The 21,679-nt window shown below is 42.5% G+C and overlaps 1 protein-coding gene across 1 annotated transcript in view; it reads right to left on the bottom strand.

Moving 5' to 3' along the window:
- The window catches only part of tll1 (tolloid-like 1), a 379,792-nt gene that overhangs the window by 167,627 nt on the left and 190,486 nt on the right, over nucleotides 1-21,679 (bottom strand). Inside the window, exons 8-10 of the mRNA XM_069926140.1 lie at nucleotides 11,155-11,260; nucleotides 5,129-5,252; nucleotide 3,520 (exon numbers count right to left, since the gene is read on the bottom strand). Coding sequence (XP_069782241.1) covers nucleotide 3,520; nucleotides 5,129-5,252; nucleotides 11,155-11,260 — 231 coding nt within the window. The remainder of the gene's footprint in view (nucleotides 1-3,519; nucleotides 3,521-5,128; nucleotides 5,253-11,154; nucleotides 11,261-21,679) is intronic.

Raw genomic sequence — 21,679 nt, 5'->3', positions numbered from 1 at the left:
GTGAGAGCGAGAGAGAGAGAGATGGGGATGTGAGAGCGAGAGAGAGAGAGATGGGGATGTGAGAGCGAGAGAGAGAGAGATGGGGATGTGAGAGCGAGAGAGAGAGATGGGGATGTGAGAGCGAGAGAGAGAGAGATGGGGATGTGAGAGCGAGAGAGAGAGAGAGAGAGATGGGGATGTGAGAGCGAGAGAGAGAGAGAGAGATGGGATGAGATGAGAGAGAGATGAGAGCGAGAGAGAGAGAGATGGGGATGTGAGAGCGAGAGAGAGAGAGATGGGGATGTGAGAGCGAGAGAGAGAGAGATGGGGATGTGAGAGCGAGAGAGAGAGAGATGGGGATGTGAGAGCGAGAGAGAGAGAGATGGGGATGTGAGAGCGAGAGAGAGAGAGATGGGGATGTGAGAGCGAGAGAGAGAGAGATGGGGATGTGAGAGCGAGAGAGAGAGAGATGGGGATGTGAGAGCGAGAGAGAGAGAGATGGGGATGTGAGAGCGAGAGAGAGAGATGGGGATGTGAGAGCGCGAGAGAGAGAGATGGGGATGTGAGAGCGAGAGAGAGAGAGATGGGGATGTGAGAGCGAGAGAGAGAGAGATGGGGATGTGAGAGCGAGAGAGAGAGATGGGGATGTGAGAGCGAGAGAGAGAGAGATGGGGATGTGAGAGCGAGAGAGAGAGAGATGGGGATGTGAGAGCGAGAGGGAGAGAGAGATGGGGATGTGAGAGCGAGAGAGAGAGAGATGGGGATGTGAGAGCCGAGAGAGAGAGAGATGGGGATGTGAGAGCGAGAGAGAGAGAGATGGGGATGTGAGAGCGAGAGAGAGAGAGATGGGGATGTGAGAGCGAGAGAGAGAGAGATGGGGATGTGAGAGCGAGAGAGAGAGAGATGGGGATGTGAGAGCGAGAGAGAGAGAGATGGGGATGTGAGAGCGAGAGAGAGAGAGATGGGATGTGAGAGCGAGAGAGAGAGAGATGGGGATGTGAGAGCGAGAGAGAGAGAGATGGGGATGTGAGAGCGAGAGAGCGAAGCAAAAGAGAATCTCCCTAGAGTCAGAGTGTCCGTAGAATCACCTCCAGCACTTCTGAACCTCCCCACCCCCCCCCCCCCCCCACCACAGCCACACAGAGTCCAGTCCAAACCATTAGCTAAGCTCCAGATCAGAATCTCTGACTTGGCCAGGAACCCTTCAGCATCCTTGGTGCCTCCTCACATCCCGGTTGTGACACATGGCATCCCTCCAGCCAGTGCAAGACAGTATCAGCAGTCCACTGACTGTACTGTACTCGGAGCTGCAGCTGATTAATAGGCACCCGCCATCTTGTGTGCAGACCCACGGTCCTAGATTTCAAATAAAACCACCATCGGCTTCCTCAACAGGCCGCTTAAAGCACGTGTGGAGCTGACAGCAGTTGACCGGGTGGCTGGACCCCACAGGAGCACTGCATCTCCTTTCACTCGCTCCCCAAGGGTCTGCACCAGTGGCAGCACTGCCAAGGAGAAAGCAGTTGTGCTTGTTTTAAACACCACTCTTTCCATTCTCTTGCAGGATAAATAAGTCCAGACCAGAGTCTCAATCATATAACCATATAACCACTTACAGCACAGAACAGGCCAGTTCGGCCCTACTTGTCCATGCCATAACAAATCCCCACCCTCCTAGTCCCACTGAACAGCACCCGATCCATACCTCTCCAGTCCTCTCCTATCCATGTAACGATCCAGTCTTTCCGTAAATGTAACTAATGATCCCGCCTCAACCACGTCTGCCGGAAGCTCATTCCACATCCCTACCACCTTTTACGTAAAGAAATTTCCCCTCATGTTCCCCTTATAATTTTCCCCCTTCAATCTTAAACCATGCCTCTAGTTTGAATCTCCCCCACTCTTAATTGAAAAAGCCTATCCACGTTTACTCTGTCTGTCCCTTTTAAAATCTTAAACACCTCTGTCAAGTCCCCTCTCAATCTTCTACGCTCCAAAGAAAAAAGCCCCAGTCTGCACAACCTTTCCCTGTAACTCAGTACCTGAAATCCTGTCAACATTCTCGTGAGCCTTCTCTGCACTCTCTCTATTTTGTTTATATCTTTCCTATAATTTGGTGACCAAAACTGTACACAGTACTCCAAATTTGGCCTCACCAATGCCTTGTACAATTTCATCATAACCTCCCTACTCTTGAATTCAATACTCCGATTTATGAAGGCCAACATTCCAAATGCCTTCTTCACCACACCATCTACCTGAGTATCAGCCTTGAGGGTACTATTTACCACAACTCCTAAATCCCTTTGTTGCTCTGCACATCTCAATAGCCTACCATTTAATGCATATGACCTATTTAGATTTGCAATCATCAGATTTAGATTTTCAGTTTGAACTTATGGAGAAATTATGATACAAACAGTATATAGTTATATAGTTTTGAACTGTCATCTATTGGACCAGACCACAAAAATTAATTTGGAATTTAGTTCAACTTCTTTTATTGTCATATGCTAATACACAAATGAAATAATACACAAAACTTCTCAACTTTTGTCTGCCATGAAGGCACACAGAGACGTCATCCCCAACAGTAAGAGAAAGAGAAGGAGAGGTAACAGAAGGAGAGGTCATAGAGAGAGAGAGGTCATAGAGAGAGAGAGGTCATAGAGAGAGAGAGGTCAAAGAGAGAGAGAGGTCAAAGAGAGAGAGAGGTCAAAGAGAGAGAGAGGTCAAAGAGAGAGAGAGGTCAAAGAGAGAGAGAGGTCAAAGAGAGAGAGAGGTCAAAGAGAGAGAGAGGTCAAAGAGAGAGAGAGGTCAAAGAGAGAGAGAGGTCAAAGAGAGAGAGAGGTCAAAGAGAGAGAGAGGTCAAAGAGAGAGAGAGGTCAAAGAGAGAGAGAGGTCAAAGAGAGAGAGAGGTCAAAGAGAGAGAGAGGTCAAAGAGAGAGAGAGGTCAAAGAGAGAGAGAGGTCAAAGAGAGAGAGAGGTCAAAGAGAGAGAGAGGTCAAAGAGAGAGAGAGGTCAAAGAGAGAGAGAGGTCAAAGAGAGAGAGAGGTCAAAGAGAGAGAGAGGTCAAAGAGAGAGAGAGGTCAAAGAGAGAGAGAGGTCAAAGTGAGAGAGAGGTCAAAGTGAGAGAGAGGTCAAAGTGAGAGAGAGGTCAAAGTAAAAGAGAGGTCAAAGTGAAAGAGAGGTCAAAGTGAAAGAGAGGTCAAAGTGAAAGAGAGGTCAAAGTGAAAGAGAGGTCAAAGTGAAAGAGAGGTCAAAGTGAAAGAGGTAAAAGTGAAAGAGAGGTAAAAGTGAAAGAGAGGTAAAAGTGAAAGAGAGGTCAAAGTGAAAGAGAGGTAAAAGTGAAAGAGAGGTAAAAGTGAGTTCTCTCAGTCACTGAATGCCCTCAGATTCACCTCCAGTGCTCCTGCAGCCTTTGCACCCACACAGACTTCCACCCGATCCATTGACAAACTCCCAGATACAAACCTCGAATACAGTATGTAAGCTTTTAGTCCCCGAGGCCTCTTTACCAATCCTTCTTGCCCTCGGCACCCTCTCAAATCCTGTCCTGATACCTGGTTCCCACGAGCAAGTCACCAGCAGCCTACAACATGATTTTAGTCCTTCGGCCACCAGCAGTCCACAGCCTGTGTGGGTCCTTCAGGCGCCTCTCCCTGTAGGTCATCTCCCAGGCTTCCCTTCAGCAGGGAGCATCCTTATGTTCTTGTGCCCTTTGCCACTGATCCCCAGAGTCCACATCCTCTCATGGTCCACTCCCAAACATCTTGCCCATGGACCTCCATGGTTTCAGGATGTTAAACAAAAACACAATCGGCCCACTTAGTGTTTAAAGCAGTGATTCTCAACCTTTTTCTTTCCACTCACATACCACTTTAAATATTCCCTATGCCACTGGTGCTCTGTGATTAGAAAGGGATTGCTTAAGGTGGTATGTGGGTGAAAGAAAAAGTTTGTAAACCACTGTTTTAATTGTTTCATAACTCCAAAGGAAATGGGCCAATGACAATTTTTCTCATGCAAAGTATTTCAGTAACAATTGGGTCTGGAGCAGTGATTCTCAACCTTCCCTTCCCACTCACATACATCCTTAAGCAATCCCTTACTAATCACAGAGCACTGATGGCATAGGGATTACTTAAAGTGGTATGTGAGTGGAAAGAAAGAGGTTGAGAACCACTGGTTTAAAGCCTTTTCAGACCTGTTGGCATTATGACCAGGCAGTAGGAGCCTGTGGACGAGCACAGTGCCTCAACTCCCCACAATACTGGGACCGCACCAGCCGCAGGGCCTCCTTTACAGCAGCTCTAGCACATTTCAGAAAAAGAGGTTTATTTCTTAGCTGATTGGCAAATTATTGCTGTTGCATATCCACCAGTTATACTTGGATTTAACAAAATCTCCAATGAAGCAGCATTGAGCAATATCCAGGTTCAGTAAGAAGGTCAAAAGCAGCATTCATCAATTTAAAATAAATGAATTAAATGTTCTGTCACACCTCTATCTCACTCACATTTTCAGCCAGAGTTGTATTGCCACCTTTCCAAAGCCAAACTGCCTTTTTTCCTGTCTTAGTTTGAAATCATCAATTCCCTGAATAAGCAAGAGATATTCAGGGTTTTCCTGCCACTCTTCTGCTCCCAGTCTGTCCATAGTTTGCTTGCTTTGCCTGGTTTCATGAGGCATAGGATAAGTAGCATGAATCATTACTTCTGCTGTCTATCTTGGGCGAAGCCCTCATCATTTCCAACTGCTAAAGAGAAAGGAGGATTCTGCAGCTGACCACGTGTCAGATATTAGTGACATTTAAAATAATTCTCCACAGCTGAGAGATTATTCAAAGCCTGAGACTCACACAAACATTTTGGAGAGAAAAATAAGCAACAACAGCTAAGATTAAACATTTCATCAATAGAATTTGACCTATTCCTTTCACTATTACTATACAATTGATAAAATGCGTACATGTGATTTACCATTCCCTCAGTATTCACATGATTGTGAGCCATCTTTTTTCCTGTGCAAGAATGCTCTTACTTCCATTATGGTCATACTGATGGTCTAATGTTTTGCAACATTCCAGCCATATTACTGAGTAGTTTGTGGATGATTACAGTAATGTCTGTCTTCATTATCTCCTAACTGGACATCTATACAGCTTTCTTGCCTGTGCAATGTCTCCTTTACTTAACCGTGCACGTTGGCCAATAGCAGGTCTTATGCCATTTTCATCACGTTCCGGAAGAATAGTATCCAAAAACATTCCTCTAAGAAAAGAAAGAAGTGTCACTTAGTATGAAAATGTTGCGAACTTCTGCACATCAGAGTAAAGGTGTCTGTGAAATACAAAAATTGCAGCTGCTGGAATCTTGAGAAGCTGGAGGGTCTCAACAGGTCAAGCAGCTTGCATGGGTAGAAATGATCAGCTGGTGCCCTTCATTGAGACTAAAGTAGGAGGGATTAATATCAAATACATCAAGTGGGGAAATATCAAGTTCATCCCCTTTTATATACTTGATATCTCTCCTTCCCTCTTTCACATCGAGAAATGGACCCAACACCAAATATTGACTGACCATTTCTACCCTGACCCATTAGGTTCCTCCAGCTTCTCGTTGTTTACTAAAAGTATCTGAAGGGGTGATTCCCCATAAGTGCACTTGCTTTAGTATTCTAAATATATATTCACCATAACATTGTCACCCAGTTAGACTATTTGGTCAGTGATGAAATAACTAACTAATCGCTGTTAAAAGAGGAAGAGTGGTATTGTATCTGTCGCTGGTCTGGATTGCCATTCCTCATTGTTGGCTTCCCACTGTGCTGAAGCATCTCAAGGAAATCAGCTCCAGACACAGCAGGCAGCCCTGCCAATAAATACTGCAGCTTCTAGAACTGAATATTGATCCTAATCAAATCACTGGAGGGCATCCTAATGCCCATTATCCTACATTTAGGAAATAATTAATTCTTCAGCAAAGGGGTTAAGGGGGGGGGGTGGAACTGGTGAAATATCAATATGCATTCTGAGAGGAATCTTATCAAACTCACAGGAAATTAACCAAACACACATATTAATGCATGAACGACACAAAGTAAATTCAGAAAGGCATCCATATTTTAAACAATTTACCAATATCATTGAAATATCAGTAGAAACAAGAAGGATAAATTAATACATTTGAAGTATTCTATTCAGTTTTACCATGAAATTAACAACGAATCAGTCCTGTAGATTTGTTTTTTTATGTTAATGCTGATGAAGCTGTGTTCTATGGCAGTCATTCAGGAGTCAATCCATCTTACAATTAACCTATTTGCAATACACTGATCTCATTCCCATATTCTTGAATGTGCAGGGTAAGATCTGCACTGGGAATAATTTTCAGTCTTTGGAATGTTTGTGAAGTTCCATCTTAATCCTAAAGATTACCCATTGGAAATTGTAAATAAACAAAAAGTGAATGATATATGGAGTAAAAATAATGAGTGGAAGCATTCTCAGATCTATTTTCATACTACTTGATCTTGGGAACAGTAGAACCCTCTTATGGTTGCAGTATTTTCAATGGAAGCAAAGAATTGTGCCCTCAGGAGTAATTATTTCCTAGAATGTAGAGATTGAGGGTGACCGATGAAGACATAAAAAACCACGAGGAGCATGGATAATGTGGATGCTTGGTCTTTTTGCCAGGGTAGATGATTCTACAGAGACTTGAGGTACCTAAGGGGCAACATTTTTCCTCAGATTGGTTTGTGTCTGGAATGAGCTGCCAGAGGAAACTGTAGAAGAGGGCACTTATAACATTTAAAAGACATTTAGATGGATTACATAGAAACATAGAAGATAGGAGCAGGAGTAGGTCATTCGACCTTTTGAGCCTGCTCCGCCATTCAACGAGATCATGGCTGATCTTAAAGTTCAGTACCCCGTCCCCACCTTCTCTCCGTAACCTTTAATACCCTTATACTGAAGAAATATATCTAATTCCCTCAAATATATTTAATGAACTTGCCTCTACTGCCCTCTGTGGCAATGAATTCCACAGATTCACCACCCTCTGGGTAAAGAAATTCCTCCTCATCTCGGTCCTAAATGGTTTGCCTATTATCCTCAAACCAAGGCCCCGGGTTCTGGATTTTCCCATCATTGGAAACATCCCATCTGCATCCATTCTGTCCAGTCCTGCCAGAATTTTATAGGTCTCTATGAGATCCACTCTCAATCTTCTAAACTCCAGTGAGTACAATCCCAATTTGCGCAATCTTTCCTCATAAGTCATTCCTGCCATTCCAGGTATCAGCCTGGTGAATCGCCTCTGCACTCCCTCCATTGCAAGAACATCCTTCCTTAGATAAGGTGACCAAAACTGCACACAATACTCCAGGTGGGGTCTCACCAAGGCCCTGTACAGCTGCAGTAAGGTATCCTTGTTCCTATACTCAAACCCTCTTGATATGAAGGCCAACATAACATTTGGCTTTTTAACCGCCTGCTGTACCTGCATGCTCGCCTTCAGAGACTGGTGTACAAGTACCCCTAGGTCTCTCTGCACTTCCCCATCTCTTAATCTATTGCCATTCAAATAGTAATCTGCCCTCCGGTTTGTATTATCAAAGTGGATAACCTCACATTGTAGTGCATTTGCCATGTATCTGCCCAGTCCCTCAATTTATCCAAATCACACTGGAGCTTCCTGACCCCCTCTTCCGTGCACACAACCCCTCCTAGCTTAGTGTCATCTGCAAATTTGGAGATATTACATCCAATCCCCTCATCCAGATCATTAATGTAAATTGTGAACAGCTGGGGTCCCAGTACAGATCCCTGTGGCACCCCACTGGTCACCGCCTGCCACTCAGAAAACAAGCCATTTATCCCAACTCTCTGTCTTCTACCTGCCAACCAGTTCTCAATCCACATCAATATTTTGCTCCCAATCCCATGAGCCTTGATTTTGCAAGCCAGTCGTTTATGCGGGACCTTATCGAAGGCCTTTTGGAAGTCCAGGTACACCACATCCACTGGCTCTCCCCCATCTATTTTACCTGTCACCATCTCAAATAATTCCAATAGATTTGTCAAGCTCGATTTACCTTTTGTAAATCCATGTTGACTCCGTCCGATCCCTTCTCTGCTAGTCATATCCTCCACTATTACGTCCTTAATAATGGATTCCATCATTTTGCCCACTACTGATGCAAGGCTCACCGGCCTATAATTCCCCACTTTTTCTCTATCCCCTTTTTAAATAGTGAGGTAACATTAGCTACCCTCCAATCCATGGGTACTGATCCTGAGTCTATCGAGTTCTGGAAAATAATTCTTAAAGCATCTGCTATCTGAATGGCCACTTCCTTAAGAACCCTAGGATGTAGATTATCAGGCCCTTGGGATTTATCTGCCTTCAATCCCATCAATTTCCCCAAGACCATGTCCTTAGAGATACTGATTTCTTTCAGTTCCTCCCTTGCATTAGCCTCTATGTTTCCCAACATCCATGGGAGGTTATTTGTATCCTCTCTTATAAAAACAGAACTAAAGTAAGAATTTAATTAGTCTGCCATTTCCTTATTCCTCATTATATATTCCCCTGATTCCGACTACAAAGGACCTACTCTGGATTTCACCAATCTTTTCCTCTTGACATATTTATAAAAGCTTTTGCAGTCGGTTTTTATATTTGTCGCAAGCTTACTTTCGTAATTTATTTTTGCTCTCTTGATTAATCCCTTTGTCCTCCTTTGGTGCATCTTGAACTGCTCCCAGTCTTCGGTTGTGGTACTTTTTTTGGCCAATTGATATGCTCTCTCTTTGGACCTAATGCTGTCTCTAATTTCCCTTGTTATCCACAGTTGAGTCACCTTTTTTGGTTTATTTTTATGCCAAACCGGTATAAACGATTTTTGCAATTTCTCCATTAGATCTGTGAATGCTTTCCATTGTCTATCTACCGTCAACTCCCCCATAAACACCACCCAATCAATCTTACTCAACTCCCGTCTCATACCATCATAATTCCCTTTATTTAAATTCAGGACCTTAGTTTCGGTTTTAATTTCATCACTCTCCATGTCGAGTGAGAATTCGATCATATTGTGATCGCTCCTACCCAAAGGGCCTCGTACAACAAGATTGTTGATTAGCCCCTTATCATTGCATAATACCCAATCTAAAATGGCCTGCTCTCGAGTTGGTTCCTCGACATATTGGTCTAGATAACCGTCCCGTAAACATTCAAGGAATTCCTCCTCCTCAGTATTTTTAATAATTTGGCTAGTCCAATCTATATGCAAATTAAAGTCTCCCATGATGACAGCTGTTCCCTTATTGCACGCTTTTCTAATTTCTCTTCTAATGCCTTCCCTCACCTCTACACTACTATTTGGAGGCCTATATACCACCCCCACTAATGTTTTCCGCCCCTTGCTATTCCGCAGTTCTACCCATATAGATTCCACATCTTCCGAGTTGATAACCTTTCTGTCAATCGTGTCGGTCCCTTCTCTCACCATCAATACTACCCCACCCCCTTTTCTTTCTTGCCGATCCCTCCTAAATATCATATACCCCGGGATGTTAAGTTCCCAGGCTTGGATTCATGGATAGGAAGGCTTAGAAATAAGTAGAATAAATGTAAGCAAATAGGTCTAGCTCAGGTTGGCATAGATATCTGAGGCAAAAGTGTCTTCCATGCTGTACGACTGAGACATTGAACGACATTACAAAGTGCATTTCACCATCCTGAACTTGGGAAAATGCAGCATTACCAGATCTATCTGTAGGAATTCATGTGAACGAGCACATATCATCATTCTACAGGAAAGATGATGTCAAATTGGAGAAGGTACGAAGAAGGTAACAAGGATGTTGTCAGAATTCGGGGGTGGGGGGGGTGGTGGTGGTGGGGAGAAACTAAGTTTATAGGGAGACGTTGAACAGGCCAGGGCTTTATTCCCTGTAGCACGTGAGGTTTAGAAGTGATCTACAGAGCTGTACAAAAACAGGAGAGGAATAGATTGGGAGAATGCACAGAGTAAGGGAAATCAGTAAACACGGGGCATAAGATGAGAAGAGAGATTTATTTGGAACTTGACAGGTAACTTTTTTTTTCCTGACACGGAGGATGGTGAATATATGGAATAGGCTGCCAGAGGAGGTAATTGAGAGGTATTATAGCAATATTTAAGAAAAATTTGGATGGATACTTATGTTTAGAGGGATATGGGCTAAACACAGGCAGGTGAGACTAGTGTGGGTGGGATATTTTGGTCAGAGTGGGAAAGTTGAGCCGAAGGGCCTGTTTCAACTCTCCAACTCTATGGCTATATCAGGACCATGGATTTGTTTGTAAGTGCACGTAACTCTTCCACTTCCATTTCATCCATTCACGACCTTTCAGATTTATCATGGAAATGGTTCTTTGACTGAATTGTTTTGTCTAACACCTGATATAAAAACAGAATGGTGGAGAAGTTCAGCAGGTCAAACAAAGTCCTTTATGTAGCAAAGGCTACATAAATGTCGATTCGCTTGAGCCCCTCATCAAAGTATGAGAAAATGCCAGCTTTGCAGCTCTCCCCTCTCTTTCCTCCACCTAGCATCTCCTGCCTTGCCACCCCCTTTCGCCCCCCCCCCCCCACCCACTACCCTTTTGCTCAAAGGCTTGCTGGCATTTTCTCATACTTTGATGAAGGGCACAAACCCGAAATGTCGGTTATGTATTTTTACCTTTGCTACATAAAGGACACTGTTTGACCTGCTAAGTTTCTCCAGCATTTTGTGTTTTTACCTCAACCACGGTGTCTACAGAATTTTGTGATTTATGTCTGAACCCCTGCTGAGTTTCTTCAGCATTTTGTGTTTTTACTTCAACCACGGTGTCTACAGAATTTTGTGATTTACGTCTGACCCCTGATGATAAGTCACATATTATTTTTTTTTTTAAATTATGGCATTTCTTTTGTAATGTTTAAAATGTAATAAAAAAACTTTAGGTTTATGTAGTTTAATATAATTTCAAACTTGCAAGGATCAGAAAAATAATAGTTATGCAGCTGCCCAATATAAACAATATAGCCTCAAACCAGTATTAATCGGAGGTTTGTACTGTACTCTACTAGCTGACTGATGTTAGAAGTCAAAGAGACCCAACGTTAGACTCCAACCTTGAGAAGGTGTTCCTAGCATAATGCATAATACTGTCAAAGTCATATGCTTCCCCAAGGGAGTTCACTTCACCAGGTTCCATCTTTAGGAAATTGTATTCCTGCCCTGCATGAAGATAGAAGAAAATACTGTGGTTAGTTCTTGGCGTAAATTTACTGATTATTGCTCAAAATATTCTCCCATGACCGCTTTAAAGACTTCAAACTGCAAATAGTCCTTTTATTCAACTGTTAGCACCAGCTTGCTGAATTATGAACAAACCAAAAGTCTTCAATCCAAACATTCAACTTCCAAAACAAAATCTTTATGTAAATACAACTCTGTTCAAAATACAATGTCAATTCTGAACCATTATTGTACGGTGTAAAATCGTACAGTCCTTTCCTCCTTGTTCTGGCAACTACTGGTCAGTCATAAAAAATGTTGAATTCTCTCATGTTACAAGATCTGAAAGACTGCCACATGCCAGATGAAAGAAATTCACTATTTTGAAGTAATTTGGGAATGTATCACCAAAAAGTCATGATGTTTTGATTTTTGTTTAATTCAACATTTTTTCACTTTTTAAATCAGTGTTTGGCAAATTTGGACAAAAACTTTCATCAACTTCTTTTGATCCTGATCAGGTGGAACTAAAGTAAAGTCAGCAATAATAATAGCAACAGGGGGACATTAAATGTATTATTAGATCATTAAAACTTACCAGGTCATTTCTACCTTGAAATCTACCAGAGCATCTCCACAAATAATATTACTGTCAGTGTCCACTTGAGGACATTGATCTCAGGTTTTATTGCAAGCCAAATAATTCAACCCCTAACCATTTCTTAGAAAATAACACCATAAAGGAAGGCCCCAAGTCAGATGAGGTATCACCTTGGACAATTTTAGTTGCTGCCAAAACTTGTTGGATTCATATCAATAAGGCATAAAGCCCAACTTTGGACTGATTCCCAGGTCTATGATGGGCTTCTGTCCCTACAATACACTTTTGGAAGTCAAATTTCCACTTTTTTTTTGGCAAGCTTATTGTAGCAAATCCAGAGTCATATTATAGAGGCTACTACAGTAGATGCTACTAAATAAAGGCAAACACACAAAGGTAGTCAACTCAAGACTGGTTTATTGCAGACATACCTTTTATTCCCTGCCTGTTAATGAGCTCATTAGTGAACAGCTGCTGGTCCTATGGACCAGCAGGTTAAAGCTATGAGCCATTAACACCCTGCCTCTTTAGGCAGGGGCTTCATCTGATCCACTAGCTGTCCTTTGGCGCCCAGCACTGCTAGCCCACGATGTATCAGGTAAGTTTGTGAACTGACGGTGGGGGTTTGTAATACCGCGCTGTGTGCCCGCTACATCATCCCCCCCAGAATTGTCACCGTAACTTAAAATGCTAGATACACTTGGCTTAGGCAGATGTCCACGTCACCTGGGTTGAGGGCACTGAACTGGTGAAGTAGGGTCTGTATGGGCGGGTTTAAGTCTGTCCACGCTGAATAGCTGTGGATGCCCTCAGATGTCTAATGTATATACCACTCCATCTCTCTTAATCACACAAAATGGTCCTTCATATGGTTTTAGTAACAGTGGCCCTGGAACCTGTCTTTGTATGAATACAAGTTCAATGTTTAATAGTGACTGGGATACTTGTTGCCTAGGTTTGCCATGCCAGTTGGTGGAGGATGATTTGCTGTTAACAATACCCTTGCGGAGTTGTTGCAGGACGTCCATGTCTGAATTGATTGTGAAGTGAATATCTCCTGGAACCATAAGGGCCGAACCATACATCAATTCTGCAGACAGTGCAGACAGATCTTCTTTTGGAGCTGTTCGTACTCCTAGTAGAACCCAAGGTAGCTCATCAACCCAGTTGGGGCTGGTGAGTCAGGCCTTCAGTGAAGATTTAAGTTGTCAATGGAAATGTTCCACCAGGCCATTGGACTGTGGATGGTACTCAATAGGGTGGTGCAACTGTGTACCACAAAAATGAGCCAAGGAAGCCCATAACACCCAAGTTATGTGCATAGGCATTCCAAATATAGCAATCCAATTTAAGATGAACACTCTAACACATGCCTCAGTATCACTGACTGGTAATGGACTGGCATGTGAAGCGGTCTACTACCGTGAGAATATACCTCGTGTCCTGTGATACTGGTAATGGTCCAACCAAATCCACATGCACATGCTCAAATCTTTTGTGTATTGTCGGAAAAGGCTGCAGGGGTGCCTTGGTGTGGTGTTGAATTTTCGCAGATTGGCAGGATATACACGTTTGTGCCCTTTGCACGACTTTTTTTCCAGCCCATGCAATATGTACTTGTTTGACATTATTTTGACTGAAGTCCTGATGGATGGGTGTGATAGATTGTGAATGTCATCAAAAAGACGCCGTCTCCAAGATAATGGGACCAATGGTCGAGGATAGTCCAATGATACATCACAAAGTAATAGCTGTACTGTATGCCTGTATATCTGGATCTGTGGATTGTGCCACAGCCAGTTCAGCAATATTGACTCCACCTTGAATACGGCACACATTTGATCTAGAGTGCACATCTGCGACCAGATTATCCTTTCCCGAAATATATCGCATGTCCATAGTAAACTCTGAAATGTAGGACAAATGTCATTGTTGTCTTGTCAACCAAGGATCTGCGACTTTGCTAAAGGCAAAAATGAGCGGTTTATGGTCTGTGAATATGGTGAAATGTTGACCTTCCAAGATATAATGAAAGTGCCTTATAGCCAGATAAAGTGCTAATAGTTCTCGATCAAAGGCGCTGTACTTCATTTCCGCTGGTCTTAGATGATGACTAAAGAAGGCAAGGGGCTGATAATGGCCATTGACTTATTGTTCCAGAACTGCACCCACAGCAGTTCCCGAGGCATCTGTGCTAAATGTCGAAGCAGCTTCAGGATTTGGATGCGCAAGCATTGTTGTTTTGGCTAATGCCTCTTTGGCGGACATAAATGCGGCCTCTGCCTCTGCGGTCCAGGTAATGTTTTTGTTTGGAGCAGAGATTATGTCAAACAGGGGTCACAGGATGTCAGCAATTCCGGGAATAAATCTGTGATTAAAAATTTATCATTCCCAAAAATTTCTGTAGCCCTTTGACGGTGACAGGTCTGGAGAATGTACGGATGTCGTCTACCTTGCCTGATAACGGAGATATGCTGTCTGCTGTAATTTTATGCCCTAAGAATTCTATAGTTGACTTGCCAAATTGACATTTGTCAAGATTAATTGTCAGACCAAAGTCTTGGAGCCATTGGAAAAGGTGGCGCAAATGCAGGGGGGTTATCTTGCTCATTTTGACTTGCTACAAAGATGTCGTCCAAGTAAATATACGCATTTCCAAATCTCTGCCTAGAGTGTCCATAAGCCGCTGAAAAGTTTGCTTGGCATTCTTTAAGCCAAATGGCATTCTGAGGAATTCAAAAAGACCAAACAGCGTAATAATTGCTGTTTTGGAAATATCATTTTCATGAATCAGTATCTGATGATATCCCTTAACCAAATCAATCTCTGAAAATATGCGGCAATGATGCAGATGGGTGGTGAAATCCTGTATGTGTGGAATTGGGTATCTGTCAGGTGTAGTGACATCAGAAAAGCCTAGGGTAGTCGCCGCAGGGTCTCCATCCACCTGTCTTCTTGGGTATCATATGCAAAGCTGAGGCTCAAGGGCTGTTTGAGTGTCGGATGATACCCAATTCTTCCATTGCTTTAAATTCTGCCATTGCTTGCTGCAATTTATCAGGCGCCAGACGACAAGCCCTGGCATGGACCGGTGGGCCTGATGTGTCTATGTAATGAGACACCATGGGCTGTTCTTGAGGCATTTTTTCCCCAGCGGTGATGGTAAAAACACCACTCTCGATGTACATCAGCACGTTCCTCTTTCTGGGATTGGACTGCAGATACAGGAGGCTGGTAGGATGCGGAAGATGCTTCTGCTGCAAAAACTGGATGTATTCGGGCAGACTCTGGTACGATAGAGCCGGTCAGCCTCTCAAGCCACGTCATGGGGATGGCAGAAATCCATGTTACCAATGGGTATGGCACCGTAAGCTGGAAGTTTTGACAGAAATAAGGTTTCGAAAAGCAGACAATGGGAATGCCAGCATCTCATTCATCAGGTCAGATAGATTCTTGTCATCTAGGCCTTCCATGTTCAAAAGATGCATGCCACAATCATGCCTAGTTAGTTTCATTGTGTCAAGAAGAAACTGGCGGAACCAGGTGTACTGGTCTTCTGCCAGAGGATGAGCAATAAATTAGCTTTCTAGCGAGACTGTGGCCATGTCCAATGTACTCACGACATGCCAAAATTTTGTGGCTTCTGCCGTTATACCCCGAAGACGAAACTGGGTTTCAGATTGAAGAAACCAAATTCAAGGCCGATGTGTCCAGAAAGGAGGCAAATGAAGCCCAACTGCATTAACTGTCATGGCGGCGCCAGCAGTTGTTGCTGTTGAAATGTCCTCCTTTTTCATAATGATTCAAATTCGTTGAATCTTAACATCGGGGTCACCAATTTGTAGCAGCTACTACAGTAGATGCTACTAAATAAAAGCAAACACACCAAAGGTAGTCAACTCAAGACTGGTTTTATTGCAGACATACACAGACCTTTTATTCCCTGCCTATTAATGAGCTCGTTTGTGAACAGCTGCTGGTCCTATGGACCAGCAGGTTAAAGCTATGAATCGTTAGCGCCTGCCTCTTTAGACAGGGGCTTCATCTGATCCACTCACTGTACTTTGGCGCCCAGCACTGCTAGCCCGCTATGTGTCAGATAAGTCTGTGAACTGACAGTGGCGGTTCGCAATACTGCGCTGTGCACCCGCTGCAATATCCTTAATATACTGGGGGGAAAAATTCTACAATTTAATCTTTTGAAATATTGAACCCTGACATTCCCATCAGATTGATCTCCAATTCATATAGTAAAATAAGGACTCTTAATGGCAACATAGCTAAATATTGAGTTGAATGGTCTCCTGGTCTCCCTGTTGAATCAGTTTACTTTTCTTACATTGTGGAATTCCAAAATCTGTCTTCATTGTTGTTCATATTAACAAATGACATACTAAGAATAATACTGGATTTTCTGAACAGAAAAAGAGCCCTCCAGCTCACTGATGTACACAAAAGTCTGAAATGCATCCCAATCTATCTGAGTCTCCTCATCATTCACATGAGTTACTATCAAGACACACTTATAAAGAATAATCACGAGTATGATATTAGAGCCATATTAAGCATCAGGAACCATCTCCCAGAAACAATCAACAACTCCATGCACAACTGTGAAAAGAAAAACCTCTGCTAAAAAAAAATTTAAAAATGCTGATATCATGAGATTCAATTCAAAATTGGCAGAACGTTGATTCAGAATCCCTGGAGCTTATTTGCAATGGAATGGTAGTTTAAATGCAAGCACAATCCAGAAATAAAATTAATCAAATTTCAGCAAATTTCAGCTATTGCCAAAGATTAAAACTCTAATTCGTCTTTATGCAAAAATAGGAAAATTAAAAGCAATACTTTCAATACTGGTTAGAGTTACAATACTGATGAGATTGTTAACATGACAGATCAGCTGCAAAAAAACAGATCCACTGGCCCAATGTTAATGCACGAATGGTTGGCTGGGAGGTGGCAAAGACATTAATAGAGAGCACAAAACATAAATTTCTCATTTCAGATTGTTTGAATACAGTAAAACCACTAATATCCAGAAATAAAGCAACCGGCAAAAATAACTGAAAAAAAACCACACATTTGAAAAATTAAATAAAATAAACTAATAGGTAAAAATACGCAAGTTTGAAATTGTAACCATATAACCATATAACCACTTACAGCACAGAACAGGTCAGTTTGGCCATACTAGTCCATGCCATAACAAATCCCCACCCTCCTAGTCCCACTGACCAGCACCCGGTCAGTTTCCCCGCATGTTCCCCTTATAATTTTCCCCCTTCAATCTTGAACCATGCCCTCTAGTTTGAATCTCCCCCACTCTTAATTGAAAAAGCCTATCCACGTTTACTCTGTCCCTTTTAAAATCTTAAACACCTCTATCAAGTCCCCGCTCAATCTTCTACGCTCCAAAGAAAAAAGCCCCAGTCTGCACAACCTTTCCCTGTAACTCAAATCTTGAAATCCTGTCAACATTCTCTGCACTCTCTCTATTTTGTTTACATCTTTCCTATAATTTGGTGACCAAAACTGTACACAGTACTCCAAATTTGGCCTCACCAATGCCTTGTACAATTTCATCATAACCTCCCTACTCTTGAATTCAATACTCCGATTTATGAAGGCCAACATTCCAAATGCCTTCTTCACCACACCATCTACCTGAGTATCAGCCTTGAGGGTACTATTTACCACAACTCCTAAATCCCTTTGTTGCTCTGCACATCTCAATAGCCTACCATTTAATGCATATGACCTATTTAGATTTGCCTTTCCAAAATGCAACACCTCTCACTTAACTGTATTAAATTCCATCAGCCATTTCTCAGCCCACACCTCCAGCCTTCCTAAATCACCTTTTAATCTACGGTAATCTTCCTCACTGTCCACAACACCACCAATCTTTGTATCATCCGCAAACTTGCTTATCCAGATCGTTAATATATATAACAAACAATAGTGGACCGAGGACCGATCCCTGAGGAACTCCACTAGTCACTGGCTTCTAATTGGACAAACAATTTTCTACCACTACTCTCTGACACCTCCCATCCAACCATTGCTGAATCCATTTATACCTAATGCCTCCACCTTTTTTCCTAACCTCCTGTGGGGAACTTTGTCAAAAGCTTTTGTAAAGCTTTTGTATAAAAGTAAATGTTTTCTGAAGTAACACATAAAACCTTTGGTGAAGATGGGAGCAAATATTCAGTCAGTGGGGTGCCTTGGTTGTGCTTTGCTCGCAGCAGCAGTTTGAATAAAGTTGTGTTTGAATAAAATGGTGTCACCCAGGATGAAGAGCTGATTGATGCCACTTGCCGATGGGGTGACTCCCTTAAAGTGTCTCCTTATCCCTTAGTATAAACTTGGGCAAGGTGGGGGTGTTAATTATCTATACTGTTATTGTTTATCTTTCAGACAGCTCCATGTAGGGGGGGGGGAAGAACTGCAGATTCAGCATCTGTTAAATATTTTCAAAGAATGTGACTGAAAATAAAGTAAAATGCTTTAAGATTATATATTCACACAAGTTTGTTCAGTGTAAGCACAGTATAGATATTTTTGCCTTTTGTATCTTAAACTGTTTATTCTTAATGTACATGTATTAGTATGGCATTTGTAAGCCTCAAGCAACCGGAAAATACTCTTATCTGGAATCTACCAATCCCCATAGGTGCCAAATACCAGGGGTTTTACTGTAATTCTTTATTTTGCCTTTCAACATTTTTGTTTCCATGTTGCACAGGAAGGTGTGTACCCATGTGACCCAATTCCAAGCCAATTATTTAAAAAGAATTTGGAGGAGTTTAACATTATTCCATGGCCAGCATTTGGACTGAACAATGCTTCCTTCTATTTATTGCTGATTACAGGCCACATTCAGGAGTAGGAGGATGATTTTCTCTCGTTCAATTGAAGGAATAACCCGATGACTATCATCTGGGTGGCTTGGTTCTGGGTGACAGAGGAGGCAAGCAGCAAAAGCACTGTGCCGTATCCTTCAATACCACGCACGTCCACTATACCTTGATTCACCTTTTCCTCTTCTAAAGTACATCATTAACCTGAAATTTTAATGCTAGCTCTCTCTCTCCAAAATGCTGCCTAATCCACTGAGTGCTTTCAGAATTGCCTGTATTTTTATTCTTTGCTATAAGCTTGTCTTGCCGAGTTTACTCAATTACATGATTATTTATCCTCATATTGCAGCTATCAGTTTCCATGTACTGTACATCCTCACCCACCTGTCTATTGCTGCCACCACTTCAATCCATCTGTAATGTGATGCACTTGCCTGAGAGCACCTTGCATCTATTGAAGAGGTAATTTTCAGTTATCTATATGACTTCTCTTTCACCCCATGTAGAAGATCATAGAAAATGCACGTGAGAGGAAGGAGCTGAAAGCTGTCCTGCCATAAATAGCGCAACACAGAGATACAGAGGAAATGCAAATGACTACAATTGGTACATCTCTTTCCCTCTGAGAATGCACTCACAGATGAATGCTGATACTCTGACAAAAATTTGTCAATGACTTTATTTTGCAGATAATGGAACTGTAAGAAATATGAACAGGGTTCCTTGCCACATTCCCATGACTAATTTATACCTCTGAACCAAAACCTTTATACACAAAAGATCTGTGGGTGTACAAAATGAGAGATTCTGAAATCTTGTCAGGTCTTGAAACAGAGTATGAGAGACAGACACACACGATGCTGGAATCCCGCACAAGAATTGCAGATGATGACGAGAATACCTGCCATAAAATGATTGGACACTTCAGAGGCACTAATGGGCTCTTGAATGACTGTATAAGACATGACCATGATAGGGCATGACAGAACTGCTTTCTTAAACAGTACGTCTGATACAATACCTGGTACCCCATGAATTGTCAATTAATTTTATTAATTTACTCTGCCATTGGATGCTGGAATAATTTGGAGAGGAATGATCTTTACAGGGATATGGAAGTAAGATCACAACTTACAGTTGCCATGTCTTTAGCAATCCAACTCCTCAGCAAATTCATTTTCGGTCCTGAGCCCTTCATCAAGGTACGAGCAAAAAGGAATCTGGCACCTGAATAAGGCCAGGGAAGGAGGAGCAGGTCAACAGGCAAAAGGTGACAATTGGACATGGATAGGAGCACAGGTGAGAATTGAAGGGGTGGGGGTGAAGGATGTTACTCTGTGAAGGCAGCACTGAAGGGTAGGGGGGAGAGCAACAGAGAGAGGGAGAGAGAAAGAGAGACAGAGAAACTTAGTAATATGGCAATGGTGGTTGGGGGTGGTTACTAATGGAAACTGGATGGTTACTAATGGAAACTGGAGAAGTCGATATTACTGCCATCTGGTAGTAAGGTGGCCAGACAGAATATAAAATTCTGTTCTTCCAATCTGAGGAAATTTGTTTCAGTCTGGCAGTGCATGAAACTAGGTCCAACAATTCGGCGTGAGAATGAGGCATGAAATTGAAATGGGTTACTACTGGGAGATCCTCACTATTATGTCAGACTAAGCAAAGGTGCTCAACGAAGTGATCTCATTGTCTGCATCCAGTCTCTCTGACGTAGAAGAAACCACAAAGGGCGCATCAAATTATATCCCCTGCAGATTCACAAGTGAAATATTGCTTCACTTGAAAGGACTGCTTGAATCCCTGAATGGTGATGAGGGAGGTGTTATGGGTGCATCTGTAGCATTTCCTGTGGTCGCAGGAATGGGTGCCAAGAGGCCAAATGATGGAAAGGGATGAGTGGACGAGGGAGTCATGGAGGGAGCAGTCCCTGTGGAAAGCAGAGAGGGGAGGAGAGTGGAAGATGCATATGATGGTTGAAGATGATTCCAGATGGTTGAAATTGTGGAGGATGATGCATTGGATGGAGGGTGGAGAAATGGTAGGGGAATTAATTGACATTTGCTTATAGATAGCATGGGCTGGAAGGGGCTCTTGCCATACTATGTCTCCATGTATATTAAAGTTAAAATTACATTAAACTAAGGCAAGATTTAGGGCATCAGACTTTGCCAAATCTGCCAACAGAGCAGGGCCTGTCAGGCTGCCTCTGCTGACGCCGCAGGTTACATTATTGAGCCATGTAGGCAGGGCAAGGGGTGCTTTAGTATTTCCATGCAGGTAAATAGGCATTTCCTGAGATTGTTAATTTTTCTACTTCAATTCTGGGATAAAAATTTATTGCTTGGAAAGTCCTCCATGCCTTGTCAACTAATCGTACTTTCAGTTCCTGTGTAATTAATGTTAAATCACACAGCGCCAACTCTCAAGGCTTCTCTAGCAGCAACAACAATGGGAACTTCAAGCAAGTTTTCCTCTGGTTAGCATACATTTCTGATGTGAAACCAATCACCAATCCTTCATTATTGCTGAGTCAATAGTCGCATCCTTCTGAACAGCAAGAATCCTTCATACAAGGGCTCACAATTCCCAAACGCCAACCAGAAATGCACGATAGATGCAGGACCCACTAACACCACCCATATCTCATGGATGAACAAATATGTATAATTTGGGTTCACAGAGATGTGCATAACAGATGGTTTAAATAGATTTTGTATAAAGTGAGTAAATTCAGGGAAAGCAAGAGATTTTGATGAAAGGCTGGAGAATTTATTTTTTAATTCTCTTATGTGCCTTTTCCAGACTGATCTGTTGAACTATCTGCAAGATGACTTGCTCACCTGGAAGTATTGGGGAGGATGACCTGATGGTGCCAGAACCCCTTTCCCTATGGTGGTCCTCACCCAGGATGAGACATACAAGGCAATTGAACAACTGAAAAGT

Source organism: Narcine bancroftii, chromosome 3 (genome assembly GCF_036971445.1).
Source record: "Narcine bancroftii isolate sNarBan1 chromosome 3, sNarBan1.hap1, whole genome shotgun sequence".
Lineage (NCBI taxonomy): Eukaryota > Metazoa > Chordata > Chondrichthyes > Torpediniformes > Narcinidae > Narcine > Narcine bancroftii.
Note: the sequence above shows the minus strand (reverse complement) of the source record. Positions and strands in the feature narration are given on the sequence as shown.